Source organism: Ptychodera flava, chromosome 4 (assembly GCF_041260155.1).
Source record: "Ptychodera flava strain L36383 chromosome 4, AS_Pfla_20210202, whole genome shotgun sequence".
NCBI lineage: Eukaryota > Metazoa > Hemichordata > Enteropneusta > Ptychoderidae > Ptychodera > Ptychodera flava.
Genome location: NC_091931.1, coordinates 5,260,646 through 5,288,260, shown reverse-complemented (window position 1 = coordinate 5,288,260; position 27,615 = coordinate 5,260,646). Strand labels below are relative to the sequence as shown.

Sequence of the window (27,615 nt, the reverse complement as noted above, 5' to 3'; positions counted from 1 at the left end):
TTGTGTGGGGCTCTTGAGGATTTTTGCAATAAAACTTGTTCCAAACTTTCTCCATGTATACCAGAATCAGACTTGTAGCTGTATTTGTTTGCGCAAAATGAGGAATGGGCATTATTAATGAGGTACAGGATATGGAGCAATGAGAGCCTTTCACTACTGATTATTACGGTAAAGGTGTAGAACTTGTGATTTAACTTATGCAAAGGTAAATATGAGGTCAGAGGTCACCGAGGTCACATGACATTTTGTCAAAAAAAATTCCTACTATTATTATCCTTTGGTCAATATACCTGACATATTCAATTGAGGCATCCCTCTCGCACTATGGTATAGGCCAGATAGTTTTGCTGCAGAGGTATAGAGCAGGTCAAAGGTTATTGAAAAATATGAAAAATAATGTTTTTAAAATCTTCTAAAAAATGATGTGCCTCTGACCTTGAAATGTGGCATGAAAGAGTCTTGCCATACAGTCTACAAATGTTATAAACAAAACTTTGAATGATAATTTTGTTGCAATTTTCATAAAAGCTGATATGGCCGCCAAACCACGTCACCGATCCAAATGACTTGCAAGCTTGAAAGTACCTACATGAAGGATGATACGAGAAAAGTTCCAGTTCAATCAGTGTGTTTGTTCTGGAAGGGAAGATTTTTCAGGATTTTTAAAGATTAACTTAAATCCAATATGGCCGCCAAACCACGTGACCTCTAAAAATGATTTGGCAAACTTTAAACTATCTATGCTAAAGATTATACTAGTAAACTTTCAGTTTATATTTAACAGAGCTGTGTCTGAGAATTGTCACTGTTGCTCAAGTCATCACTTTCATCATCTGTACTGCTATATTGTTGAATTGTGTCGTTTTGAAGGACTACTTGTAGATCAAGTTTCCTGCCAACAGCTTCGTACCAAGTTTGAAAAGCAGACCAGAATCCTTTCCTGTCTGGTGCCTCTTCTCTTTGAAATTTCCTCTGGGTGACAAAAAATATATACATATATATTAATGATGAATTTACAAAAGCTTGTCAAAGTAAATATATATTTATTGTTGATTTTCAATTAAAACGTAATCCTGTGTCCAAAGGTGCAGAAAGTTTATTTTTGAATTAAAAATCAAATGTCTGTACATAAGACCATGACATTCGGTCATGCATGGCGCACGGCATAACATGAAGCAGTCCAGTGAATTAAACAAAACACAGCACAACATCACAGCATATTTTGCATGTAACCTAGGGGTGACATGTTGTTAAGTTGTAAACCAAAATGTTGAATGTATAAAAGGTGAGTATTGGCGACCCATGTATTTTTTTTTCATAACCACTAATATCAAAGATTATAATATGCTTAGCTGGAATCTGGCAATCTAATTGGCTCGAGCCTGGGTTTATATTCTCAAAAAGAAGACATGCTCGCTGCGTGTCATTTTAGAGCTTGCGCAAATTTCAAACTCCAGTTTAAAGGTATACAGTCACCTGTAATTTAAATATACCCATACATGGCCAGAGGGGCGTTCATTGGTATTCAAAATGCCCATGGTAGGGCGTTTTTTTAAAAGCAGCCACATGCTTTAATTCTATGTTGGTCAGATTTTCTCTTTTCTATGGTTGTGGCAAAATTGGAACAGGTGACAGTATACTTTTAAGAGCTAAACGCACTGTAATGTCGAACAAGTCTTACGGCTTGAAATTGTTGTTTTAGTCTGGTGCAGTTCGATGAATTCATGAATGAAAAGTTTGTATAAGCAGCAACGGCAATGAAACAACAACATCATTTTCTAAGAAAGATCTTTTTAGCGGTTTTTCAATTAGAATTCTTCAAGTTTGAAGTGTAATCGGGCTTATTCTGAAATATTCTTTTTAGAGTTTGTGTGAGGCTCATGGGTCTCCGTTCCAACTTTGGTTGTAAATAACAACATTTTCCACTTGTATTTAACTTTAGCATATTATAACAAGGTTATTATCAGTGCGCTTTGGTATTTGCTTATTCATATAAGACCTCTGGAATGAAAATTAGCACATTTGGGTGAAATAATTACCTCACTTTGTTCAGTGATTATTTCCCGCCAAATATGATAATTTCCACCCCAGAGGTTTTATATCTACAAGCAAATACCAAGTATATTAACACCATTAATAACCTCTAAAAATAATATAACCCTCACCAGTAATGCAACGCAAGTTTGTATCCTGGTAGTTGGTACAGCCATCTTATTGCTACATAAGTCGGCTGTTAATTCTTCGGTTGTCATCTTCTTGTATTTTGTTTTGTTTCTTCTACACATAGAATCTAAAAATAAAATGATATTTTATTTGATGCTGAATATAGTATCTGTAACGGTAGAAAAAATTAGGGGGGACTGTACTTTGTACTTTTTAAATTTCTTATTTTTGATAACGCTCACTCTCCAAGTTTTTAAATATTGAAAACACATGTTGTCATTGGTGTTTCATTACATTCTGTGTAAGGATTATAGAATCTCCCAGTCCTATCTGATTGCCACATAATGTTGTCTATTATTAGAAAAACAATTGAATTTCTAAATGAGAGAAGGCGACCTAACAGTCAATACAGCTCTGTTGTGTTATGTTAAGAATAACTATTTTTGACGAGTAGTTTTTTGAGAAAGAAGTTGACAAAAAAATGTCAAAATTTTCCACAAATACAAAATCGCAGATTTCATCACAATTCATTATATTATATTAGAATTACCCCTACGAACCCTTATACGAAATGTCAAAGCTATCAGACAAGCATTTTTGAGAAACAATTTTTGTTACCAAAAATGAAAATTGCAGATTTCAGCATAATTTCAATACATCATTAATAAGCAAACCTACACAAATCTGTATATACCAAATATCACACCTATCAGACAAGTAGTTCTTGCGAAACAAATATTTTGACAAGAGTTTAATACAACAAAGTATAACAATAAGTTGGCAAAAATTACCACGAAAATAAAACAGCACATATTTGATCATAATTTCGGTATATCACACATAAAGTTCATCTGTAGAACACTATATACTTAATATCAGAGTTATCATATGAGCTGTTTTTTATAAACAATTGTTTTGACCAAAATTTGCAAAAATTATCCTAATAATACAAAATTGCAGGTTTTATCATGGTTTTAATACATTACCATGTCATTTTGATCATCCCTATGAACCTGTATACCAAATATCAAAGCTGTCAGAAAATCAATTTTGGTGAAATAAATTTTTGGACCAGATTATTGACAAAAATACCGCAATTATACGGTGTCGCTCAAATTTGATCAGAATTGGTATATACCAGTATGGGTTACCAATGATCAATAATAAATGTTGTTTCTGTCTGTTCAGTTGAGGAAAATTCTATGTTTATGTTATGACAATGATTTCTGCACAGTAAAACCAGAAAAACAACAAGAAATATTTAAACCAGAAAAACAAGAATGACAAAAGTAATTAAGGTCTGAAACTTTAGGTCCTGGAGATCAACTTTAGCAACATGCATAGCAGAAACAAGCCCCTCTTAGGTTAAGTTTAGACGGTCTTTCCCCCCCCCCCCCCCCCCCCCCCATACTGTCTATGGTTTGAGCAGGTCTGTTAATATGTAACAGTTAAACAATGACAGGAAATGACTCAAGATAGTGGAGTTGGCCTGTTTCTTACTGGCATGCCATCACTCCTGCTCATTTGCAGGACTTCGCTTTCTCTTACCTCATTTGCATATTTTAAACACTTATGAGTTCATTTGAACAAATTCACATCTCAACCCCTGCATCTAGTACCTGTACACCAAATACTGAGATGGTATCTCTGGCGGTATGGGAGCCTTTGTGTGTGACGGTCATACATACGCACATACATACCCACAAATATACAGACATACAGACGCCACCGACTCATCATATAAGCTCTTTTTGGTATTTATATACCCGGTACAAAACCAAATATGAGCTAAAAATTGCCTTAAATACAAATTAGTATATTGATGCACAATTTGAATAATTCTGAAATAGGTCATCCCTATAAGGACCTATATCCCATACATCAAAGCTGTCTTACTTGCATTTCTAAGAAGTTTTTATTGATTTGACCAAAAATGATAAAAACACCCAAAAAATACAAATATGCAAATTTTACCAGGATTTGATCAAATTAACTGAGATGACCCATGGTAAACCGGATATCAAATGCCATTTAGCAATTTGACATGAAGTTTTAAAGAAGAAATCAATCGTTAACGGATAATTGATGGAAGACGGATTATGGTGGAGAATCAGCCTATTTAATTGATAAGCTCTGTGTCACTGATAGAGGAGCTAAAAACCAACAAAAGATTTAACCAGTCTACTGAAACTATTGAATTTATAAAAAGTGAACAGTAGAGATCCACTTTATATTTATACCATTTGTAACTCCCATTTGTCTATATGAATGTATAATGACAATGGGGAGCTATAGGTTGGAAAAAAGTATGTATTTGTGTATGTATGTATGTATGTATGTATGTATGTATGTATGTATGTATGTGTGTGTGTGTGTGTGTGGTATGTATGTATGTATGTATGTACCATGTATGTATGTATGTCTGTATGTCTGTATGTATGTATGTCTGTCAGTCTGTCCGTCCGTCCACTCAAATTACTTATGAACAGCTATCATGTTACTATTCGGTATGTAGATATATTATGAACTGTAAATTGGGAATCTGTTTAGATTAGTTTACCTGCTATAAAATTATGCAAATGAACCCAAAAAAAAGTGAAAATGGTAAAAAACTAAAAAGTCAGGAACTTAGATTGTATTTCTTTGATATTTAGCATACAGATACCTTGTTTGCTACAAAAAAGGTGCGCTTTGCTTTGTCTAAATTTTTAAAGAGGGATTATATGATATCTGGGATCCCTGCTGTGGGAATCTCATTTGTTGAGTGTGTACGACAATAAGGAATTATATGTATAGTCCAGCACTGAGATATCGGAAACTGTATTTATGCATTCATATATGAAAGTATACTTTGAAATTTGAAGTGTAGTCGCCACATCAAATATTGACCGTTGGCATTAAAAAAATGTATTTTCAAAATGTTACCAAGTGGGAGTGCCTCTTAATGTTTTAAAAAGTTATCAATTTACCTTCCTTGCTTCCTCTTGCCTCCATTCACCAATCTTTATTTTACAAAATGATATTAATTTTTGTAGAATAGCCATTGTACTTGTAAGATCTGGTACTGCATCCTGCAGCATATCCTGTAATTTGAACATGAATATACAGTATTTTTACATTTTTAGGTTATGAGTTTTATCCCAATTTCACTTTGTAGTCATCCAATTTTGCCCAGTAAAACATTGGAGCTGCACAAACCATATTGGTACTCAAAGGTCTTCACTGTAGATACCGGTAATTGATACAAATCTTAACAATTATTGCCTGTATATAGCTTTCAAATAAAAATGTTAGTTACACAAACCATTTTTTTTTAATTTAACAAAAGTAACTAAAAGGTATTTGGTCACCTGTTTTTTTCATAGCCAATCACAGATTTTGCGCGGATGGCCGCTTTTTAAAAAGGGCCCCTCCAGATGACCAGCCATGGCATCCTCAGCAGCATAGACCACTACAATGTTATTGACATATAAAATATGGAGGATTGACAGCTACAGGTGTCACGGGGTAGCCTGCTAAGCCTCGCCCCTTTACCATATATTGAATATGCAAATTTAAGGTGTGGTAGTAGAACGCGCTTTGGGGACAGATAGTTGGCCTCTAAAAATTCTACAGTTCACCACAGGAATTATTCATGTTTAGAGCCATTTTCTATTTATTCTATGTTAACTCACCAATATCTTTTGCCTTGGCACAGTCCTGGAAGGTGTTGTCAAGTATAGTTTCGCAAGTGATGGGACAATGGCATTCTGTTGAGAAATTAAAAAAAAATGTTTTACACATAGTTTGAGAGACTTAAATAGACTTACCGTGAGAATTTTTCACTTTAAAATTGTTTTCATTTTTCATGTAAATCATGGAGATTAAATTGTATGTTTACACAGTTTCTTATGGCTCAATTAAGAACCAGAAGAAGATGACAAAAGGTCTTTGTGTTTTTTAATGTATTTATCATGATGTGATTACTCAGCAAATCACACTTTTCAATATTCAAGACGACGTATTTAATATACATGAGATTCACTGACATCACGTATCTATAACTTATGATAATCACTTGAATAAACTTAAGTCTTAGAAGTAACATACTGAAGACTGTGCCTCCATTCAACACAAAACATTACAGTATTTTCTATTTTTGCACTGAAGTGATAGGGTGTCATATCAATACTTACATATTCTGGTGTTCCTTTACTTATTTTGAAATCCCGTATGTGTCTCTTGTTTAGTTTGCTTATAGTTGACCGCAGTGCTCCAATCATTTTCTTCATCTCACTCTGTTCCCGTATCATCACATCAATTTTTTCCCTTGTTCTTCCATTTTCTTGTTCATTGATTTTAAACTATTTTGGATTGATATCATTGTGGGTATGGTAGGACCTGAACTCTGACTGGAGGCAACTGCTGTCATGTCTGGAAATATTAAAAAGCAGATTGTGTCCTACATAACCCTTCCTGATATTTTGACAATAACTTTGATAAAAAATATGCTTGCCCCAAAGTAATACTTATAACAATATAAACATACTGTATGATATTGCTATTCCAGCTACTAAATAAATATTGAGATAACTTGCATAGACATGAACTTTCTTGGATTTATGGTCAGATATAATACTATAAGGGACTGGTCAGTTTCTTTGGCCTGGGGAGCAGTGGAATATTTTTTGTGGACATAAAAAAGTGGCTGACCCCCAATCCTTTTAAACATTTGAAAACAGGGTGACTCCCCCTATTACAACTTCTGAAAACAGGTTACCCCCAAGACAATGGTAAAGCAAAAAGGTGCAGTATAACTTCATATATGCATGAAACTTAACAAACAGATTTCATCACTTTTGTACTCAGTGGATAGAGGGACTGTGACTCAGAGTAATCTGTGTTATTATCTGAAACGCTCTGCTTGGCATTGAGCACTGTAATTTCCCATGAGGACATCAATTTGCAAACATCTTGATATCTCAGATTTATTTCTCTTATATTAACCCTTTGAGTGCCAAAGTCAACTTTTGTCGCCTTTATACCTGAGTCAATTTTTTCAAGATTTTTGCCAAAATTTTGATAGTAAAGTGTAGCCTATAAGATGTGAAGTCCATTCGGTCAAAACTATTTTAAAAATGAAAGAAAAATTCTTTAAAATGTGGTAAAATGTTGCACTAAAATTTTGGTGGAAAAAATTACATCATTCAAAGGGTTAAAGTTATGCGCCTGAAGGGCATGTTGAAAAGTGTGACTGGGGATACACTTTGTGTCTCAGAACACTTTTGGTCTCTCTCTCTCTCTCTCTCTCTCTCTCTCTCTCTCTCTCTCTCTATATATATATATATGTGTGTGTGTGTGTGTTTATGCTGAAAAATATGTTTAATATATTAAAGTTACACACCAAAAGGCATGCCGAACAATGCAATTGAATTATGAAATCTGTTGCTAGTACGATGTATATTAGGATGTATGAGCCAATGTTGTACTTCAAAACGACACTACTATCCCCCTAAAACAAGGTGACACTGGCCTCTACCAATTACCAACATCAAAAACAGGGTGACCGACCCAATCTATCGCCACCCCCCCCCCCCCCCCCCGCCAAAAAAACTGAACAGTCCCTACCAGAAAACATATAGAAGTGATCACAATGCTATAAGTGAAGAAAATACACTAACCTTGTCGTATCCTTTTATGTGTAGGCCCAATGTCGGGAAAAGTTGGACTCATGCTGCTACCTGTTGCGCAATGCATTTCTTTCTGAACTTTTGACTTTCCGGCAGAGGTCGTGACCGATGTTTGTGGCTACTAGGCCCTGCCAGTCCTGATAAACTTGTAGACGGTCGGTTATTCATCATGAAATAACAGACGTTAACCTGTGGACCGTACGTTAACTTTACGGTTGGGCCTATTGACGACGTTGTCTGCAAAACTCCGTCAGCGAATCAGTTTGCAGCGAACGATCCATGGGATCTGGCCGGCTATGCTGCGGTCGCGTCCCGCCTAGCCTAGCGCCTGCAAGCACGTACGGCACAGGCCAGAGCATTTATTGTGATATGTTAAAAAATTGGATGTCGTGACATGTCTCCTACATGTACAAGACGGGGGAAACTTATATATTCTGACTGGACCAAAAATTTTATGACTAGTTCAGGAAATTCCAAATAAAGTGTAGAGTTGATAACTTGAGCAGAGTTTTTGTTACATTTTTGCAAGTCAAAGTTCATAGTACACCATCACGGTCCCTACACACATATAACACTTCGTATCATTGGACGTTACCACGCGCTTTGCAAAATTTGACCAATCATATACAGGCTTATTCGCAAAAGCTGAGCTGTACGATATCTGTGACATATCAGCGAGAGCGGGAGCCTCTGCAGCTCTGCTCGTAGTTCGACACGTCGTTTGCTGCGAAAGTCAAGACGATAATCTTTTAGAAGTGCAGTGGCAGTGCCGGGGCAGTGATGGCCGATAAGAACCAACTCACCCTTTGGTAAGTTTTGTCCTTTTTTAAAAAATTTATCGACGAAAGTGTCGCTGTTCGACCGAGTCCCATGTTGTGTGTGTACAGTGTACGGCAGGACGACACGACGCCAAGTTAATATTTCCTCAGACTTTCGGCAAAACGAAATGATTTCAGACCAAATGACAATCTACTTGTCTCCGCCTAAGACCAAGGTCAGCATTCGCATTCTATATCGTTTTTTTGTCCCTATTTAGCAAGCTGAATAAATATCATCATTCATACAGAGGGAGTATCGATGACCAAACAGTGAATGTTTGGTTTACATCGCGATCTGAATGAACATTTCATGTCAATGTCGTGTGTGACCGAGCGATAGTTTTACTCAACTTGTGTTATGCATGACATGATAATTGATATGAAGGCAACGGCTACATTGATTATATTTTTCCGGGGGAGGGGGAGGGAGGGCTATAGACTAATAAATTTCCAACTATAATATTGATGATTGTACTGATGTGTTGAGAAGCTAACCACAAAGTGTTTCATCTTGCTGCGGATCCTTAGCCATACCACTCCCTTTGCTTGTTGTGTTGGGGGAGTCCCAACGCAACAAGCAAAGGGAGTGGTAGGGCTACGGATCCGCAGCAATCATATTTCATCATGCTTTAGAAATTATGAAAGAAACCGCAGTTACGTGATGGAATGAAATTGAAGTTTGTTGTCAAAGTTGTCCACAGTTAGAGATACAGACTTAAAATATTATTTTTTTAGTTCCAGTAAAACCTGTGAGATTTGTGTGAAAGATTTTGATACATCCAGAAATTTGATCAGACACAAGAAGACAGTTAAGTCATGAAAGAGAGAAAAGATGTCTACTCTTGGAAAATGCTGATAGGCAGGTAAGGGGTGGAACATTTTATATTCTTGGGAGGTCTGGACCATAATGTATTATTTTTTCCACTTTCTCTTCTGGATATTTTTTTATCAAGTTGAAAATTCTGGCATTTTCTCATACACTCTTCAGATTAATTTATTTGTACTCTGCTCCGCACACCCAACTTTTTAAGTACCGGTATGTTTGATTGTCCATCATTGTCCTTTGTCCATACTTCAACATATTGTTTTATTGGCTTAAGTACAGAAGTTTTCATAGGAAAATTGTAATGTAAGGAAATAAAAATGCAATATTGTATTTGGGAGCAATTTTAGTCATGTTGGTCAAAATCTCTCTGAATCTGACTGCTGATTGCAGAATTTCAGATGTGATGTGTCATCCTCCCCCCCCCCTTCATTTCTCTTCCGTTCCCTGTCATTAATAATGCTTTTTCTGTAATTGAGATGTTTTCATTGGATATTGAAAAACACAGTAATAATATGGTAAAGCTAATGTTTCAAAGGCTCTACTTACAGTCTTTGTTTTAAGGTTGCTATTGCAATAACATAAATAACAATATTTCCTGTAATGTTTTAGGTGACAAATAAAAGACTTTGCCCAGATTCTGACAATTCAACATATAAGGTAGGTGTGTAAATTCATCTGTTCACTTGATTGGTCTGAAACAAATGAAACTTTTTCTTGGAATTCTCATTGGTTTATAACATTTACTCACAAAGTTGAATGGCAGGTATTAACATTGATAAAGTCTCCAAAATGTGAATATCAATCAGATTTTAGAAAATTTATGTGATTTAGAATTTTTTCATAATGTTGCGTGACTTTACTCCAAACAAAGAAAAATGGTTAAACTTTTTGGGGTTAGTTGAATGACCATGCTTGGGATGTGTAGGTTACTGTAAACACAGAGTCTTTATTTATCCAACTATATATATTTTTTCTCTGTCTAGGAAATTGAATACACTGTTTCCCTTGCCAACTTTGAGGAGTCAGCCATGCATATCCAAATTGTCAAAGATGGAGAATTGACAAATGATGATGATTTATAACTGATGATTTATGTGAAGATGAGGAACTTACAGAACAAGAAGGTGAGCATGATGATTGAATAATTAATGCATAACTAGATTGTAAATTCTATTCAGATTGTTTGACTATGTCTTAAATCAATTTACTCACATTATTTAGTTTGTTACCATTGTCACAGGATGTGTAATGTGTGGAAATGAATTAAAGCTGATAACGTAGTTTAGTGGTTTATTAATGACTGCATGTTTTCCATGTAAATAAGTTTGGCAAGAACATTACCAAACATTTTCTTCAAGTTCAAGCAAAAAAAATGAAAAGTTACTGCTTCAAATAACAAAAAGGAATAATGTCTAAAGAGTAAATTATTTTTTGAAATGTTTATATCCCTATCAATTTTAAAGTTTATATATCAATTTCCTCACCTGAGTCCTATATATTTTTACTTGTGATGTCAAATCTTGTTATGTTATGGAGAGCTTCTACCCATTGATAGCATATTGTGAAATTTTATCAAAGGGAACATGGCCCTCTTCTCTGTATTTTCCCCATATTTTTACTCTGCAGTGTGTGAGGAGGACATTGCATCAACTTGTCCTGAGGAATATGAGAATCCGTGGTATCCTTTTCCCGATGAACATTACGCTGAGCTAAGTTGTCTTGTGAATGCTCCAAAACCATTGGTATGTATGTCTGTATTTTTGTCCTCTTTTACATTTATTTCAAAGTATTGTATAATGTATCAGTGAGATAAGTCAACTAATATGTGCGCCAAGTAAATAGTTAATCTATGACCAAATGCATAACCTGTTCAGACATAGTTAGTAACATGCTAGCCAGTACAGTGTGTATCCGGTATGATATGTTATCCATTAGTGTTCTATATTACATTGAATCTTCTCTAGGGTGATGCTAATCTTCAGTATATCTTTCATCTGTTACGAAAACGGGATCCTTCAACGCCATCATTGTTCAAAGTACGAGAAGTATGTTCCAAATTACCTGGCAGAATGGAGGTTAACACGGTAAGTTTCTTGTGCCTTTCTTTTTACAAGGCTTTGTTGGTCAATATTCCCGGAGTGTTTGGGGTTATACTGTATGGCATACCGTACAATGCCAATTCAGTCAATCTCCACAGACTTCTAAGGCAGAGCATACCAAATCTGCTGAAGCTTAAAAAAAAATGCCATGTACCGTACATGAACACTAATTTGCAGAGTCTCCATCTTACACAGAAGAAAACAGTAAAATTGACATCTACACATGGGAGCCACTTTGCTAGTCACCATGTAAACATATTTTAACTAAGACCATCTATAAAGGAAAGTGAATAGTTGTTTGATAATGGATGTATTTTGTTAACACGTTTTACTTAACAATTGATCACTGTAGATAATTTATCAATGGCCAAGAGTGCCATGGTGTCTTATATTAAATGAATGACACCCTCAGCAGCTGTCGTTGTAAAAAATGGAAAGTAATGTATGCTATGGACCTAAATTTGTGTATTTTTTGATAGTTTGCAGATACTGAAGGAAAAGAGTTTACATCTTTGTCAGTCATCAATATTATTCGCCAAAGAATGGCCATTCCATCTATAGCATCAAAACTAGCAAGATATCCTCAGGTCTTCGAGTGGAATTATCAGGTACGTGTTTGCCCTGTATATATGAGTAGAAAATTAAAGTCAAACATTGAGGCTAATTTCTAATTACTTTGCCATGCAGGTTATATATTAGATTTGTTGAATTATAGTTTGGAAAATTTATGGTAATTTTGGTTTTAAAATCTGCATTAGACTTCTTCAGTGTTCTTTAACTTTGTTATTAGCTTTGAACAAAAATCTTCCTTGAAAGTTTCAAGCCTCCAGTTGCTTTGAGATTTGGGATAGGAGGGAGTGAACCTAGTCATTTACAATGAGGCATAACTCAAAAAGATGTTGCTGAAAAACCACTTTCATTCAATTATTTTTCTATTTTATCCTTTCTTTATCTTATAACAGAGAAATGTACCAATCCAAAAAGTGGATACTTGATAGACGATATCACACACCAATGGTTTCTGAGCATGGGATAGACTTTTTTGTCAAGGAATTTGTGTGGGCAAAATATGAATGCAAGAAGATCATAGGATACCTTTCTTCAATTTTTACTGAAGTGAGTCCAGTATCATACGTGTAATCAAATAACAACACCATGTTGCATCTCTGAAGTTAAGGTGGTCTATTCATTATGTAAATGGCATTGCTAGTATCGTACTGTTGGTCCACTCACTTGCTTATTAGCTCAGCTGTCAGCGACGCGGAGTTTATCAAATAGATTGATTTCCCCTCGTCGTCCATCGTCAGTCAACATGTGCCTTCTCCTCTGAAACCGCAAGTCCAATTGCTTTGAAATTTATATGCAGTTCACTTGGGGTGACCTCACTTAAGTTTGTTCAAATTGTGGTGAAATTTGCATATTTGTATTTTTGGGGCATTTATTGCTGTTTTCAGTAAAAAAATTTTCTTCTCTGAAACTACTTGTCCGATTGCTTTGAAATTTGATATGCAGTTGACTTCAGTTAGATTTGTTCATATGATGGTGAAATTTGCATATTCTTATTTTAATGCAACTTTTGTCGTTTTTGGTAAAAATCTTCTTCTTCAAAACTACCAGTCAGATGATCGATCTCAACTTTGTTCAAATTAAGCAGAAATATGCAATTTTTTATTTTTGAGGAAATTTTGCCATTTGTGGTCAAAAAATGTGTTTCTCAAAAAGTACCGGTCTGATAGCTTTGAAATTTGGTATACAGGTTCCTACAAATGAATTTAGAGATATTTATTGAAATTATGATGAAATCTGCAATTTTGTATTTTTTGGCAATTTTTTCAATTTTTGGTCAAAAAAGGTGTTTCTCAAAAAGTACTAGTCAGATATCTTTGAAAAATTTGGTATACAGGTTCCTACAAATGAACTAAGTGATATATATTATATTTCTGATTAAATCTAATTTTGGGGGAAATTTTTGCCATTTATGGTCAAAAAATGTGTATTTCAAAAAACTACACATCTGATAGCTTTTAAATCTGGTATACAGGTTTCTACAGATCAACTAAATGATATTTATTGAAATTATGATGAAATTTGTAATTTTGTATTTTTGGGGCAATTTTTGCCATTTTTTGATCAAAAAATGTGTTTCTCCAAAACTACTCATCTGATAGCTTTGTCATGGTATACAGGTTCGTACAGAGGATCTAAATGATATCATCTAAATGATATTTATATGTTGGATAAGCTAAAAGACATATTTTGATATATATTTATTGATTTTTTTCACATTTAAGTATTTAAGTATTTATTGACAAAAACTAAATAATTGCCTGCATACTGTCTGATCTTTTTCAGGCATCACCTACAGACTCGACGTATCCTGAGACATATGCAGAATTAATAATTTGCAGACTACATGATGAAAAGCTGTGTTTCACTACCAATACTGTGAAGGTTACAACAAGTGATCTCATTAGCCAGTATGATGGACCAATGAACACTGATTTAGTAGGATGGAAGATTACAAAAGACTCAACAATTGTGAAGCTTTCTCATGATGTAAGTATAAAATCACAATAATGTGTGCAACCAATAGTATTATTACATGCCTCGAATATCGAACGTCGCGCGCTCCATAGGATTCAATGGTAACTCTCCGATGACGTCATGGGCCGCATAGTCATCACTGGACTGAAAGTGAACCGGAACTATTTTCAACTTGAAAACTTTTGGACGTAAAAGTCTTGAAATTTCATGATTTGCACAGAAAACCGGTTTTTGGAAAATTTCACATAAAAATATTGATAAACCACATAATAGTAGTTTAAATATATCAATGCGCCATTCGATGATGAAAATAGTTCTATTTTTAACCGTTTTTCGTCTAAAATGAAAATAAAACATTTGACTATAATTTGCCAATAACCGTAAATATTTTTGTTGCAAATTGAGTAAGAGAGGCATGTAATAAAAACATTATAGCCCAAACAAGGGACTATGTACCCTCGGGGCCGGAGACCATTTGCCCTCCTTACGTCGGGCAAATAGTCCCATGTTTGGGCTATAATATATATTATGGCATTTAGTGGTGCCGGTACTTCAGTTATGAATTTGCAACATTATACAGCAATGAAAAAAATGTATGCAGCGTTCTCAGCAGGCCGCGATTCCACGACATTCTCGCGTATATTTCTGTTTTGTCGTGGATTTCTTGGCTGTGCGCGCCAATAGTGGCCCGCCTTTGAAATTATAAACTTTCGTGGAGCCAGCCGTGCATTATACCGTGGGTTCCGCATGGCAACCAGGGTATGGACGGGCGCGACGTTATAGTGTTCGTGCCATTGAGATTCAGTTGATTTTTGTTCTCAAAAATAACGCAACTTGTCTGAGGTAATTTTTAGGTCTTTGCTATGTTTGAAATCATGTATAAACTTTGTGGGACGTACGTGTTGTGTGATGTCATCAGGCATTTGCTCCGTTCCTCGCCCACGCGACCTAGTACATACAACTGGAAATGATTGACAACTTGCCCACTGCCGATTGATGATATTATTCTAAAAGTAGTTCAGAGGTTTAAACGTGGAATAGTAGGAGAAAAGATCTCTTATTTTGAAAAATATTATCAATTCTTGGCTTGCGCATGTGATAAGTATATTATTCTAGGCGAACTCATACCGGTACGTGAGAACATGGACGTCTTTTATTCCATGCTTCGATCAATTGGCAAAATTTGTAGCCTTGGCTGGCGACCGAAATTTTACGTCAAAATGTGATTATTGTTTACAAACATCATAGGTATATGTTTCCTAATCTACATAGATACCATAGCACTGACTTAATTGGCCGTTCCTTCTACTCATTATGAAAGGGGATTTTCAGATTTAGTGTGCAAAACAACATAACTCATGACAGAAATCAACTTGGAGCTGAACGGCTGGACACTCTTGCAACTGTTATGGTAGAGGGTCCTGAAATGGACTTCACACTGGAAAGAACAAAAGTCCCAAGACTTCTCATTAAAAGGCACCGATATTCAATATCAGTTGATATGTTTACCAAATGTTTATAAAAAAGTTGTTAAGCCAAATGAGTTGTTTAGTCCTTTATTTTTTCCATACATAGAATAAGGTTCGTATATGTGGTTTGACTTTTTTAACATATTTATATATTGTCTCACAAAAATCATCTGTTGTTCCGCTTTTTTTGGTCAGTGGGACAAAATGTCCCTCGAAATTTTTTTTCTGGTGCGAGAACACTGTGTCTTTACATGTTTCAAACAATCAGGGACCAACAGGAGATTACTTAAATCATCGTGCCGTCATGATGTGTGACTTCCCACACTCAATGACCTCCAACCATGCACCCTGCATACGTACGTTATGAAGTGTTCCATGCTGTACAATGTATGTATATTTGTAAGCTTTGTAAGGCAACACATAATCGATTAGTGTGAGCCAAAAAAGTGTTGAAAACAAGTAATTCATCATTAAGGCTACAGATTATTGTGATCTTTTGCTGGTATTTATTCCTGTAAGCAGATAACAATTACCAGATTTCCAGGTAATAACAGCTGGCCATAAATGCCTTACATCCGACTATATGGCCGGTGGCCGGCTTTTAACGAAACCCCTGGAGAGACATCAATGTGAAGGAAATTGATCAACTGATACATTATGATTTTTGTCTTTTGCAGAAGAGCAAATCTCTATGTGAAGGCAATATCCTCAGAAAGAATGCCAAGGGTAAAAAAGTGGTGTCAGTTCCGGTAGTCCTGTTCTCTGATGATGTAGGTGGTAGTAGTACACACAAATGGAATGCTTTCAGCGTGTGGTGCCTGATGCTAGGGGGACTACCAAAGAAAGAAAATAATGATCTCCAGAACATCCTATTTTTGAATGCATCAAACAGTGTCAGTGCTCTTGAGCTTTCCAAACCTCTTGTTGCTGAGTTAAAGGTTTTAGAAAACTTAGGAGTTACCATGTATGATGCATCCCTTGGGGAAGAAGTCATGGTTGTCAGTCCTGTGTTCTTAGTGAAAGCAGACAACAAGAGACAGTCTGATGTAGTCAGTCACCTTGGATCATGTGCAGTCAAATTCTGTCAAAAATGTACCGTAAGTATTTATGTCAATATAATATTTCTCGAGTAGCAACATAAATATTGTAATAATTTCTTTGTAGCATGTAACAGATTATTAATTTCATATTAATCTGGTACGGCAATACACATATTGACTGGCAATAGTAGTAACTTGCATTAGTTAAAATTGAACTACATGTATGTCATAACCAATTTAAGACATATTACATCTAATGTGTGTTTTCGTTTATAGCTGACTTTAACCCCATGTCCATTGTAACATAAATGGGAGTGACTTACAGCCTCAGCAGTATTACTTTATTAGAATGTGATTGTTGGTTACATGGTTTGTTTCAATTCGCATTAACAAGTGAGGACTGTGTCATCAACGATGACTTTGTTGTTTCTGTAGATCTCACGAGTTGATGATGATGTTACCACTGTTGGTGATGTAAGAAGTAAACAGTTTGTCCAAGAAGCTATTGGCAAAATCAAAGATGCTGAATCTGAAAGGTTTGTATTACACAGTGTAAACGACAGCTGAAAGTGCTTGCATGACTTACAAAAATTATTCACATAATTTACATCATGGCACGTACACTAGACTAGTGAACAGAACACCTACTAGAGTTTACCAGAACCTCGGTTTCTGGGGTTGAAAACATACATAAGTGAATAACAAACCTAAAAACATTAAATATCCATATAGGTCTTTCACATTGTAATTGGCAATGACACTAATTTAAAAGTAAAATTATATTTTAAAAAATAATAAAATCATTCCCAGATTTGGGTTCACATTATTATGGTCTGAATTATTACATAGACAATTATGTACCTCAGAATTCTTCAGGCAATTTAAACTGTCACACATTTTTATTTATTTCATAGTGCAAAGAAGACTATTAGAGCGCAATATGGAGTAACAGAAATAGAAAATCCTTTGATGAAGCTTGAGTCTTTTGACAATGCAAGGTATGTATCCCAAACACTTGAGTATAGCTCAAATTGTATTTTTATTGTTTGAGCGATTTTTGCTGTTGTTGGTCAAAAAGCAGCATCTCTGAAATAACTTGTCTGTCTACATTCGTTGATGTCTGTAGCTTTCTTGAAGTGACCTGTTTACTAGTAGATTCGTCAGTTCCCATATATTACACATATGGCAATCGGGAGTTTATGTGATCTAACACTATCCGGTGTCAGAAAATAAGTTTGTCTGTCTCTCCGTCTGTTCATCCAATGTCAAAACTTGAGAATCACTGCACATGTTGTTAGTTAGCTTTTGGTATGGTAATGAAATGTGGGTTGTAGATTTTCATCAGTGATTACATAAGTAAATCATGTCACTTCTTTGCTTATGTTTTGAATATCAGATCTATAGCATATGAGAGATTACATAGCATCGAACTTGGGTTGGTGAAAGTTGTCACACAGCTAACATTTTGCAATATGTCTCAACATGGAAAAGATACAGCAGCAGCTAAACTTGAGGTAGCGTAGTCAATGTTCTCGCCTAGTTAAAGCATGTAATTGTCATTTATCAAATACAAATATATTATCACCATCAGAGATTTTACCATAAATCTCTTAATCACATATCAGTGAAATCATCATTTTTTAGCTAACATTTGGTATATGTACATATGCCAAAAGAAGAACTTATATCGTAGGTCGGCGGCGTGTATATTTACTTCTGTAAGGGTATATATACTGGTATGTATGTTAGTATGTGCGGATATTATGACCCAGGGTTCTCAAAAATTTTTGAAGTAGGCGGAAAATTTAGAAAAGTAGGCAGCTAGCTTCAATGTGCAACCAGGGCGTGTGCGGGGGTGGGGGGGGGGAACGTAAGTATTTTTTTAAATGAAGACATTTCTCAGCAATTTTACACATACTGTGTATGAAAGGCAATTTCAACATACATAATGGGGGAGGGTTTCAGGGAGGGGGTCCCCTGTCCCTGTGGGCAAGAAATTTTTAAATTTTGAAGACATTTTGGAGTAATATTATGCACTCTTGTACAGTATGAAAGACCATTTCAGCATACAGAATAATCATAATTTATCACAATCAATTACAACGTTTTCATGGGATAAAGTTTTAAAAACACGTCAGAAAAATTCATTTGATATCACTCGGGCCTGTCAACTGCATTCATTTGGAAAGGATAATAGCAAAATTTCACCAGACTGTTGTGTAGAATTATATTTAGCTCATGACTTGAACAAATATTTTGAAATACATCTTAGAATAGGGGTTTTCACAACCCAGAAAACGATTCGCTAGAATCCTGACCAGCCTGGCTGTACAAACTTTTTACTGACTTAAATAAACTTGACTGAAGATACAGTAAAATATTCAAGTCAATGAATTATAGGAACACAATTTTCAGTGATTTTAATTCACTGTAGTATTAATTTCACAATAAAACAAATACGCGAGCTGATTATTGATTTTTGGTGATGTTGAACATAATTGAAAAAGAGAGCTAAATTTCAGTGTTCATGTTTGATAAAACCTCAAACTAACGACACCGAACGTACTATACTACACCGTATGTGTACAAAGCACATCGGTCGACCTGAAATTTGACACTGTGATCGACGTAGCGTTTCAAAAATACGAAAAGCGAGACCAAGTAATTTTTTGTTTATTTAGATTTCATCTAAAACCTCCCAAATCCAACAGATAAAGTCCTACTCTTACACGGAAAATCAAAGTTTTCAAGCGTCGACTTTCTCTTCCGTGATGCACACAACCATGGCCCCTCCACAAAACGCGATGTCGATCAACTTGAACATATTGGCACTGTGATTGACCATGGATGGATTGACATGGCGTTTCAAAAGTATGAAAAATGAGACTCAGTAACTTTTGGTCGCTTTAGATTTGATCAAAAACTTACCAAACCCATCACACAAGGCCCTCCTCTTACGCTGAAAACCAATGCTCTCGAGCGTCGACTTTCTCTTCCGCGTTTGAGCGAAACAAACGTCGGCTTCATTCGGAAATGGTCGGCTATTCGTGGGCATGACGTAATTGTATGTATTTATAATCAATGGGCATCATTAAGATAGGATTCAATCACTTTAAAAAAATTGGTTTCCAGATTTCATACCATTTTATGTGTCCACCAAATTCACTTGTGTACAACTAATAGGGCAAATCTAGGAACAAAGAAATGAACATAATGTACCGGTAGTAATGAAACAATATACATCTGTGCCTCAAGATAAAATTATTTGTCATAACAAGTGTAAGTTGTATGTAAATACCCGGTATAAGGTGATGTGCATGATAGTATTTTTCCTGGTTGTTGGTCCAGTCAATCTCAACGACATGTAATTTTTAATTTACAGGCTTTTGACTGGAGTGCATTTGGAAGGAGACTATCCCCATCCTTCATCGAAAAACACAAGTCATTTCTAGGGAGGGATTTCAAAGTCTTTGCCCAAGTTGCACCTTTTATATTGGCTGAATCCATTCCAAGGGAACAACTAATCATATGGCATTTAATAAGCAAGGTATTGTCTTTCTCACTTGTATGAAATAGTCACTTCACACTGCATGACTGATTTTTTCAGCACATGGTCACATACGTGGTTTTGGCATTGTATAATTCATTTGATTTATGTGGTTTATGGCTTGTACATTCAATGATTGAATTCTCCTGATTTTACAGGTTTCATCTGTATAGATTTTATAAAAGTTAATGTTTCTCTTCTTTCTAGGTATTTAATATTGTCCACTCTGGCAAATTTAGTCTGTCAGATGCTGAAAAACTTGAAAGCAACTGTCAATTCTCTTTTGACCAAACTGAAGCAAACCTTCCCGGAACTAATGAGAAAACCAAAGATACACATGTTATCACATCTTATAGAGGATCTGAATATGTTTGGACCGTGTGACTGCTATGACACTGAAAGGTATTTTCAAAAACTTGATAATTTTTAATTCCCATTTGTCCAAAATGTATGACAATAAACCTTTTCCTCAATGTCAATGGAAGTTTGCTTGTGCATGTGTAATTATGTGCACATCAGCAGTTTGCCCTGGTTCCGCTGCAGTCAAAGTCTTTCATCTGTAAGATTCATTGACAGGGTTATTGTTGCAAAGTCTACTTCTGTATTTCTGGACAATTTTTGTCGTTTCATGGAATACTACCTACTGGCCCCTTTCTTGCGAGCGTGAAAGTCATCACGCTAATTATGTAAAGTTAACGTCATACAGCTCACAAAAATGGCAGTTCTAATTTCTGACAAAATCGAAGCAGTCGACCGAGTGATCTGCATCGTGTCTGCTTCACTTTGATGACCACATGGCACCCCTGATGATATGCATATTTTGGCAGGACAAATGCTTTAAAGTCTGATAAAAATTCAGATGTTACATTTTCAGACTTTCAGTTTCAGTGTGCTTGAACTGTTATAAGTTCAGATGTCAAACTGCATCACAACAACAGTCGGTATGCGGCCGGAGTGAGCTAACCCTCAGCCGCTGATACAATATGACTCATTAACAGTTCCCAATAATACATGACAGCTGTTTTCTTTCCTTGTCATCAATTAGTCATTAATAACTTTGTAACATACAGAAGTTTTGGCTAAGCTTCATCAATTTTCTGAACATGATTTGATTTTACAGATCTTATTTTTGATTAGCAACTATGCCGGGGGACAATGCCTTTACTTCCCAGTTTGTATAAGCTTACGTACGTGCCGCCCGGGGTGGGTATTTCAACAACTGGGTCTAAAATTGGGGTGTTAATTGAACTGTAATCCAGGGTCTAAAATGGGTTTATTTTTGAGTGCCAATCCACAACAAGCAAGACTGAATTTCAACCGTCCGTTCCCATCTTGCATGGCACCACAACTGGCTCATAGCTGCGGTCCATGACAATGAATCTTTACTGTGGTAGGGGAACTGTGAAAGACTCAAAGAGATCCTCCTAGCTTTAGCCAAATTAGATGTCAACTTTATGTCAGTGATAACCACACTACATTGGCATGAGGGCTTGTCCTGGATACAACACTATGTGGGAAAGAAGAATGTCATTCCAGTGATTTAATGAATGAATGAATATAACTTCTTCAACTCTAATTTATTTCATAAATACAGGTGCGAGACATTTATGGGTCTTGTCAGACTGAAATACATATTCTCCAACCACCACCATCCATCAAAGGACATTGCACTATCATTCAGTAAACTGCAACAGTTACGCTTTATCCTGAGTGGAGGGATTTGGAAAGATGGTCATAATTACAGGTATGTAGATACACTATAAGCACACCAATATAATTTTTTACAGACAGAATATTTTATTGTTCTTTCAACATGCCATGGGGATTTGGATAAGAAAATGAAGTTTCTAAACAGAAACAAAATACTTAAGTCACAAGCAATATTGGTGACAGTTAGTGTCCCACTGACTGTGTTCCTCAGTCGATGCAGAATCCGTACAGGTCAAAATGCAGTTAAACTGTGACTGTAACATTTTAAATGGTTTTTTGGTAGAAAGTGTATTTTTCGGTCAGATCCTGTTAACTTGCAAAACAGCTAATGTGATTGCTGTAAATTTTTGTGACAAGTGTTCAGTGATCTCCTGGATCAGATCTAATTGAACAAACCATTACAAAGTAAAATCATTCGTTGTTCAGAATGTTCTCTTCAATTTTTTCACCAATCACTTCCTGACAAGCTTTGAGTTATGGCTTGTATCCATTCTTTTGTATTTATTTTGTGATGAATTTCTGGAAATTCTCTTTTGATTGAATATCTTTTTCTTTGTCATCACCATCCTTTCTGATATGATGAAGATAGTAAATTTTCACATAAATTTGTTACTTTGTTTCGCATGATAAGTAAATTTTACTGTGACATTCGATCTATTGAATATTTTAATGAAGGTGTTGTGGTCCAGCTGTAAAGAAGATGTACAAAAGTGATGTTACCCAGAATTTCCTCAATGGGAAGAGTAAATGTGCACTTCTTGGGCCTGTTTTGAAGAAGGTTAGTTGATGTCATACTGGACAAAACAATAGTCAAAAGTTACGGTGTCTTAATACTTGACTGCAGGCTATTTAAAGGGAATGCATTGTCATGGCAGGGTGTTTGTCTACTTTGAACAGAAAATGATAACTGTGAAAGAGAGTAGAAAAAAGCACGCAAAGCATGAACAGTGGTATGATATAATACACTTTACGTTCCCATTGATATTTATTGTATTCTGTCATCCCAAGAAATTATGCAGCACTTCAGTTGTAATATGTGCAAAATTGATCAAATTTACCCATAGAGATAAGCAGACCTAATTAATGACCCGCTTCCATCTATGTTCAAGTTATGACTTTAATAATTCACGTATGACAAATACATGTAGATTCAAATTCTGTCACATGTTAAATAGATTACATGTACCTTTAAATGGTATTACCTTTTTTTTGCAGTTAACAGAAAGTGAGCTTTCTGAAGATGAAACCAGAATACTGAATAGGTCAGATAAGTAATAGTTTAATTTTTTTTTAGTATGGGTACACACGCTTCAAATGTAAACAATTGGGTTTCAATGCAAGAAGTAGCATACATGCCTTCAAATTAGTATGTAAATTTCACTGACAGTCTTGGTTACTGTCATCAGTGTCAAGGAAAAAATGGCTTTCCTTGTCATAGTTGTCTACCAATGTCATTGAAATTAGTGGCCACGACATTGGAATTTTATCCTCGACACGTAGCATTGAGGAAGCTTTTTGCAGTTGTTTGATGCGCTCTTCCCTAGGGCTCAACATTCTCTTTTCTGTAACGATACAGCTCTCTCCTGCATCAGTTGTCTCTCTCTTTTCTACATCCTTGGTTTGGATGGTGTTGCTGAGGCACTCATGTCATTCACATTACTCATTGACATGGAATATGGAAAGTGGAAATTGCAAACATCAATAGCATGACATCACATAGAATAAGAGGCAGTGTTTTTGTTAAGGCCGGTACCCCGGTAAATGTTACCGGGGTTCCCCAGTCATTTTACCGGGGTTCCCCTTGGTATATCAATGCAATCAGATTAGGGGACAGCAGAAATGTTACCGGGGTTCCCAAATCATTTACCGATATTCCCAATCCTTAGCAAAAACACTGAGAGGTGTCCATTTATGTGGTAATCAATTGTACTAGTATCCAAATAATAAGATTTTCTTTCTATCACCACAGGAGTCTGAGATTATGGGACATACGTGACTTTGCAGATGTCAACAGTGATACTGAAATGGAATTCTTTAAGGCAGTTGACACAACAAAAGGAATTATAAACTCTGGTGCATACTTGGCATATCATACCACAGATGGACAGGTGATTATGATAATTCACACAAGGAAAGACTTGAATACATTATTACATATGTACCACAGTTTACTTGCATCGAAGCGCGCGCATACTACCGGTATTTGCACTGCAGTGCAAATACCAAAAATATTATTCCATACCTGCATGCAAATGAATAGAACAGCGCGTGATCCTTGTCTTTCAATGTGTGTCGCGTAAACTATTTACAATGTGTTCGCTTGTGTTTTTAGTTCCTTTGTTTTCTCGATAAAATAAACATAGGGAAACATATGTAATAATAACAGAACCCCATGGCGAGCGAGCAAGCTTGCCGTACCTGGGGTATTTGCACTCGTGTTTGCGTTGAATCCGGCTGTCCTTTCACTCGCTGCGCTCGTGAAAGCACGACCGCCGGATCCCCCACAAACACTCGTGCAAATACCGCTGGTACGGCGCGCTTGCACTCTCTCGCCATGGGGTTCTGTCATATTATTTAATCAAATTATCTGATAAATACTCTTGATTTACTATTACAATATTGTGACAAATTAGTTGACATCCTGCAAACATTAATGACATACTGTAGTCATTTATTGCATTAACGTTTCGTGGCAAATTTGGACACCTAGATACCCCAAATCCAACATTTCAATATTACATTGTGCAAACTTATGTCTTTAATATACTTTTGCCAAAAAAGATCTTATCAGAAAAAGCTTTCCCCTGTTTGCTTCAAATTAGGTTTTAAAGGTACCTAGAGCTTTGATTAAATAACAACAAAATTAGAACAACACATCCAGTCTTTTGGCACCTTTTAGATCGAGAAAACTTCTTTTTCCCTGGAAACGACATATCCAAATGCCCTAAAATGTGATGTTATAATTGTATCTCTGTACACTTGTGAACTCCATTATTTTCCAAAATGACTGATGATCTCTTCACTCAATAAGGTTGTCATGAAAATACTGCCAAGGATGCACGCGGACATTGGTGGAGTGTATCGCCTGACGCAAAGCAGAATGCGATACACAGCGCCAATGTCCGTGTGAATTCCTTGCTGTATTTTCAAGACAACAATATTATACATCTTTCATTTGTAACTGGCACATCAACTTGTCCAAGTATTGACCTTTTTCCTGCAATGTCATCAATTTTTATTCCGATTTATAGCACAAGTGTTGCATGCTATCTTTGATGCGCTTCGATACCCTGTGCACTACAGAGTGTGAGACATCTTCTGGCACTCGTCCAATGGGTTCCCTGAAACCGGCCAGCAGTGAATGCACAGATACAGCTCCAGGGGTGCGGGCGCGCCTTGAAATGGTAAAAGTCTTATGGAACAGGTGTTGCGTACAGCCTTTTAACACACAAAATTCTATTGTTCTTGATGGTAGATGTATAATAATTCTGAATACCTATCTCTCGTTTTCATTATGTAACCAATAATACTGAATATGTGCCAACAAATTTTTTTTTGTCTTTTCAGACCTCCTATGGAAAAATGATTCAAGGTGTGAGATTAAAGGGTGCAGCTGGTCACCAGGATGTCTGTCAAGTATTTCAGATGCTTCCGTGCACACCAATGAGATATGACCATTTTAACTGCAGCGTCATAAAAATGACAGACAATATTTTATTTATACCAATTGAGAAAATTATTTTGAGAAAAGTGTGTATCCAACATTGTTGTGAATACACAACTTGCAGAATGCTCAGAGGAAAATACCAGCATGAGCCTTTGTATAGATACTATCGAGTAAACAGATTTTTCCTTTCAGAAGATTTGTGAATGTAAGATGCCACTATTTATAAAGATGATTTGTACGAAAGTTTTCTATTTTATGTAAATCACTACATCTTACACTGACCATGGGTATAATCTATAGAATTTATGACTCCTCATAAAAAAAGAAGCTATTTGCCTAATGTCTGCAGTTTGTGTGACTTTTTATTTGTTGATATGTTGTTTACATATATTTCTTAACGGAACAGAACTAACATTGTTATTTGCATTCACAGCCAAAGTCAAATGAGTTATTTCACAGACAGTCATTTCCAATAGTTATGACTGGAACTGGCCAAATGACATTCTACAGAGGGATATAATTCCACTGAAAATAGTCCATTCATTAATGATAGATGTTTTGTGCTGTGATACACAATAAAATTTTGTAGGTAAATATGAAATGCTGTGGATAAGTAATGGTGTATACACAATATGTACATGTACACGACAAACATACACAGATCCAACGTCACAACTTCAGTCGCAGATTATGCAAAACATGAATTTCAGTTTATTAAAAATATGAAGAAATCAGTCCGCTATTGCAAAGTGTCTGCACAGAAATCAAAAACCCATGCAATTATATCCATGACAATAGTATCTAATGAAAAAAAATGCAAGTAGAAATGCAAGAAAAATATCAAATCTGATCTGTTAGACCTTGTGCACTGCTTAATATCAAACCTGTTCCCAATTTTTGACAGATCAGAAATGCAGCAGGTCTAAGAGGTCAGTTTTGTTACAGGTCTGACACAGCAGCCATGCCACAGGTATGACAGATCAGTCCTGTTGCAGGTCTGACGGGTCATTCCTGGTGCAGGTCTGACAGGTCAGGTCTGGTGCAGGTCTGACAGGTCAGTCCTGTTGCAGGTCTGACGGGTCAGGTCTGGTGCAGGTCTGACAGGTCAGGTCTGGTGCAGGTCTGACAGGTCAGACCTGCAGCAGTCTGCTGGATCAGACCTGTAGCAGGTCTGATCCAGCAGACTGCTGCAGGTCTGTGTCCATATTGGTGCACATGCCCTGTTGGCCAGACATGCACCGGCCATGCACCAGGTCTGGTGCAGACCTGGTGAACTTCAGTTGTGTACCTTGATGACTTGCACAAATTGTGGGCCTGTTATCAGAAAACTCCAGTAGATAGTAGATGCCTTTGTTTTGAATTCCAAAGAATTTCTTGTTTTCTCCCTTATTTTGCCAATACCAATCACATGGATGTTAAGTGCTATGTCTTGTGAAAGAGATATGTTTTGGAATTTTCTATGACTTTTCTGTCATTTAGAATAATCTGCACTTCCATCACAGGTGTAGTTACGTACATGTTTTTTGGGGGATACTCTACTTGTCCAAGTAGGAGTATGATAGATGCTCTTAATGAACATCAAAGATGCTCTACTTGTCCAAGTAGGAGTATGATAGATGCTCTTAATGAACATCAAATTCTTTGTCACCAGTTCACTAGATTTTGATATCTTTTTAATATTTTGAATTTCATCCACTCACTGTGTTAGATGCTGAACAATTTTTTTGAAAAATACAACTTGTCAAATTTCTTTCAGTGGCAGAGTAATAAGTTCTCACAAAATTAAACACAGTGTATAAATTTACAAAACAACTGAGATCGAGATTTGCCCCAATTTACAAAAGTAATGAGTGATTGCACTGTAGTTATGATATGATAGGACAGGATAGGATAAATAATTTATATAGCATATAGCATCCATCAGCAATGTTCACTGGCACTTTACAATAGGTCACAGTTAAGCTATCTTGAAGAAATAAGTCTAAAGCTTAGATCTGAAGGTACGAAGCTGATCGAATATGAGCTGGTACTTTGTTCCACAGAATTGATGAACAATAGGAGAA

General features: G+C 36.0%; 3 protein-coding genes across 5 annotated transcripts in view; 2 read left to right on the top strand and 1 right to left on the bottom strand.

Moving 5' to 3' along the window:
• LOC139130753 (sister chromatid cohesion protein PDS5 homolog B-like) overlaps positions 1 to 27,615 on the top strand; it is a 98,471-nt gene that overhangs the window by 53,748 nt on the left and 17,108 nt on the right. The gene's annotated exons all lie outside the window — the stretch shown is intronic.
• On the bottom strand, positions 527 to 7,915 carry LOC139130756 (uncharacterized). The gene is made up of 6 exons (XM_070696547.1): positions 7,824 to 7,915; positions 6,339 to 6,576; positions 5,838 to 5,912; positions 5,133 to 5,246; positions 2,166 to 2,290; positions 527 to 972 (listed from the first exon to the last, which is right to left on the bottom strand). The coding sequence occupies exons 2-5, from the start codon at positions 6,453 to 6,455 to the stop codon at positions 2,249 to 2,251; spliced, it is 348 nt and encodes a 115-aa protein (XP_070552648.1). The 5' UTR covers positions 6,456 to 6,576; positions 7,824 to 7,915; the 3' UTR covers positions 527 to 972; positions 2,166 to 2,248.
• On the top strand, positions 8,396 to 26,153 carry LOC139130754 (uncharacterized). Of its 2 annotated transcripts, XM_070696544.1 has the most exons (20): positions 8,396 to 8,641; positions 9,386 to 9,513; positions 10,086 to 10,133; positions 10,460 to 10,600; positions 11,103 to 11,218; positions 11,441 to 11,560; positions 12,055 to 12,183; positions 12,538 to 12,691; positions 13,928 to 14,131; positions 16,266 to 16,685; positions 17,064 to 17,164; positions 17,543 to 17,626; positions 18,025 to 18,142; positions 20,011 to 20,175; positions 20,383 to 20,577; positions 21,770 to 21,919; positions 22,561 to 22,663; positions 23,101 to 23,147; positions 23,855 to 23,993; positions 25,453 to 26,153. In XM_070696544.1, exons 8-15 carry the CDS (start codon positions 12,542 to 12,544, stop codon positions 20,557 to 20,559), a joined length of 1,419 nt encoding a protein of 472 aa, XP_070552645.1. In that variant the 5' UTR covers positions 8,396 to 8,641; positions 9,386 to 9,513; positions 10,086 to 10,133; positions 10,460 to 10,600; positions 11,103 to 11,218; positions 11,441 to 11,560; positions 12,055 to 12,183; positions 12,538 to 12,541; the 3' UTR covers positions 20,560 to 20,577; positions 21,770 to 21,919; positions 22,561 to 22,663; positions 23,101 to 23,147; positions 23,855 to 23,993; positions 25,453 to 26,153. The 2 variants fall into 2 exon arrangements, with proteins under 2 accessions (XP_070552645.1, XP_070552646.1); XM_070696545.1 differs by lacking the exon at positions 20,383 to 20,577.

Excerpts from the sequence above, each read along its gene's own strand:
- LOC139130756 (XM_070696547.1), bottom strand. The coding sequence starts at position 6,455 with ATGATACGGGAACAGAGTGAGATGAAGAAAATGATTGGAGCACTGCGG. Across the intron at positions 5,247-5,837 it reads TGCCAAGGCAAAAGATATTG|GATATGCTGCAGGATGCAGT; the intron begins GTGAGTTAACAT and ends TTCAAATTACAG. Across the intron at positions 2,291-5,132 it reads GGCAAGAGGAAGCAAGGAAG|ATTCTATGTGTAGAAGAAAC; the intron begins GTAAATTGATAA and ends TTTTATTTTTAG.
- LOC139130754 (XM_070696544.1), top strand. The coding sequence starts at position 12,542 with ATGTACCAATCCAAAAAGTGGATACTTGATAGACGATATCACACACCA. Across the intron at positions 17,165-17,542 it reads AAAGATGCTGAATCTGAAAG|TGCAAAGAAGACTATTAGAG; the intron begins GTTTGTATTACA and ends TTTATTTCATAG. Across the intron at positions 20,176-20,382 it reads TATGGCATTTAATAAGCAAG|GTATTTAATATTGTCCACTC; the intron begins GTATTGTCTTTC and ends TCTTCTTTCTAG.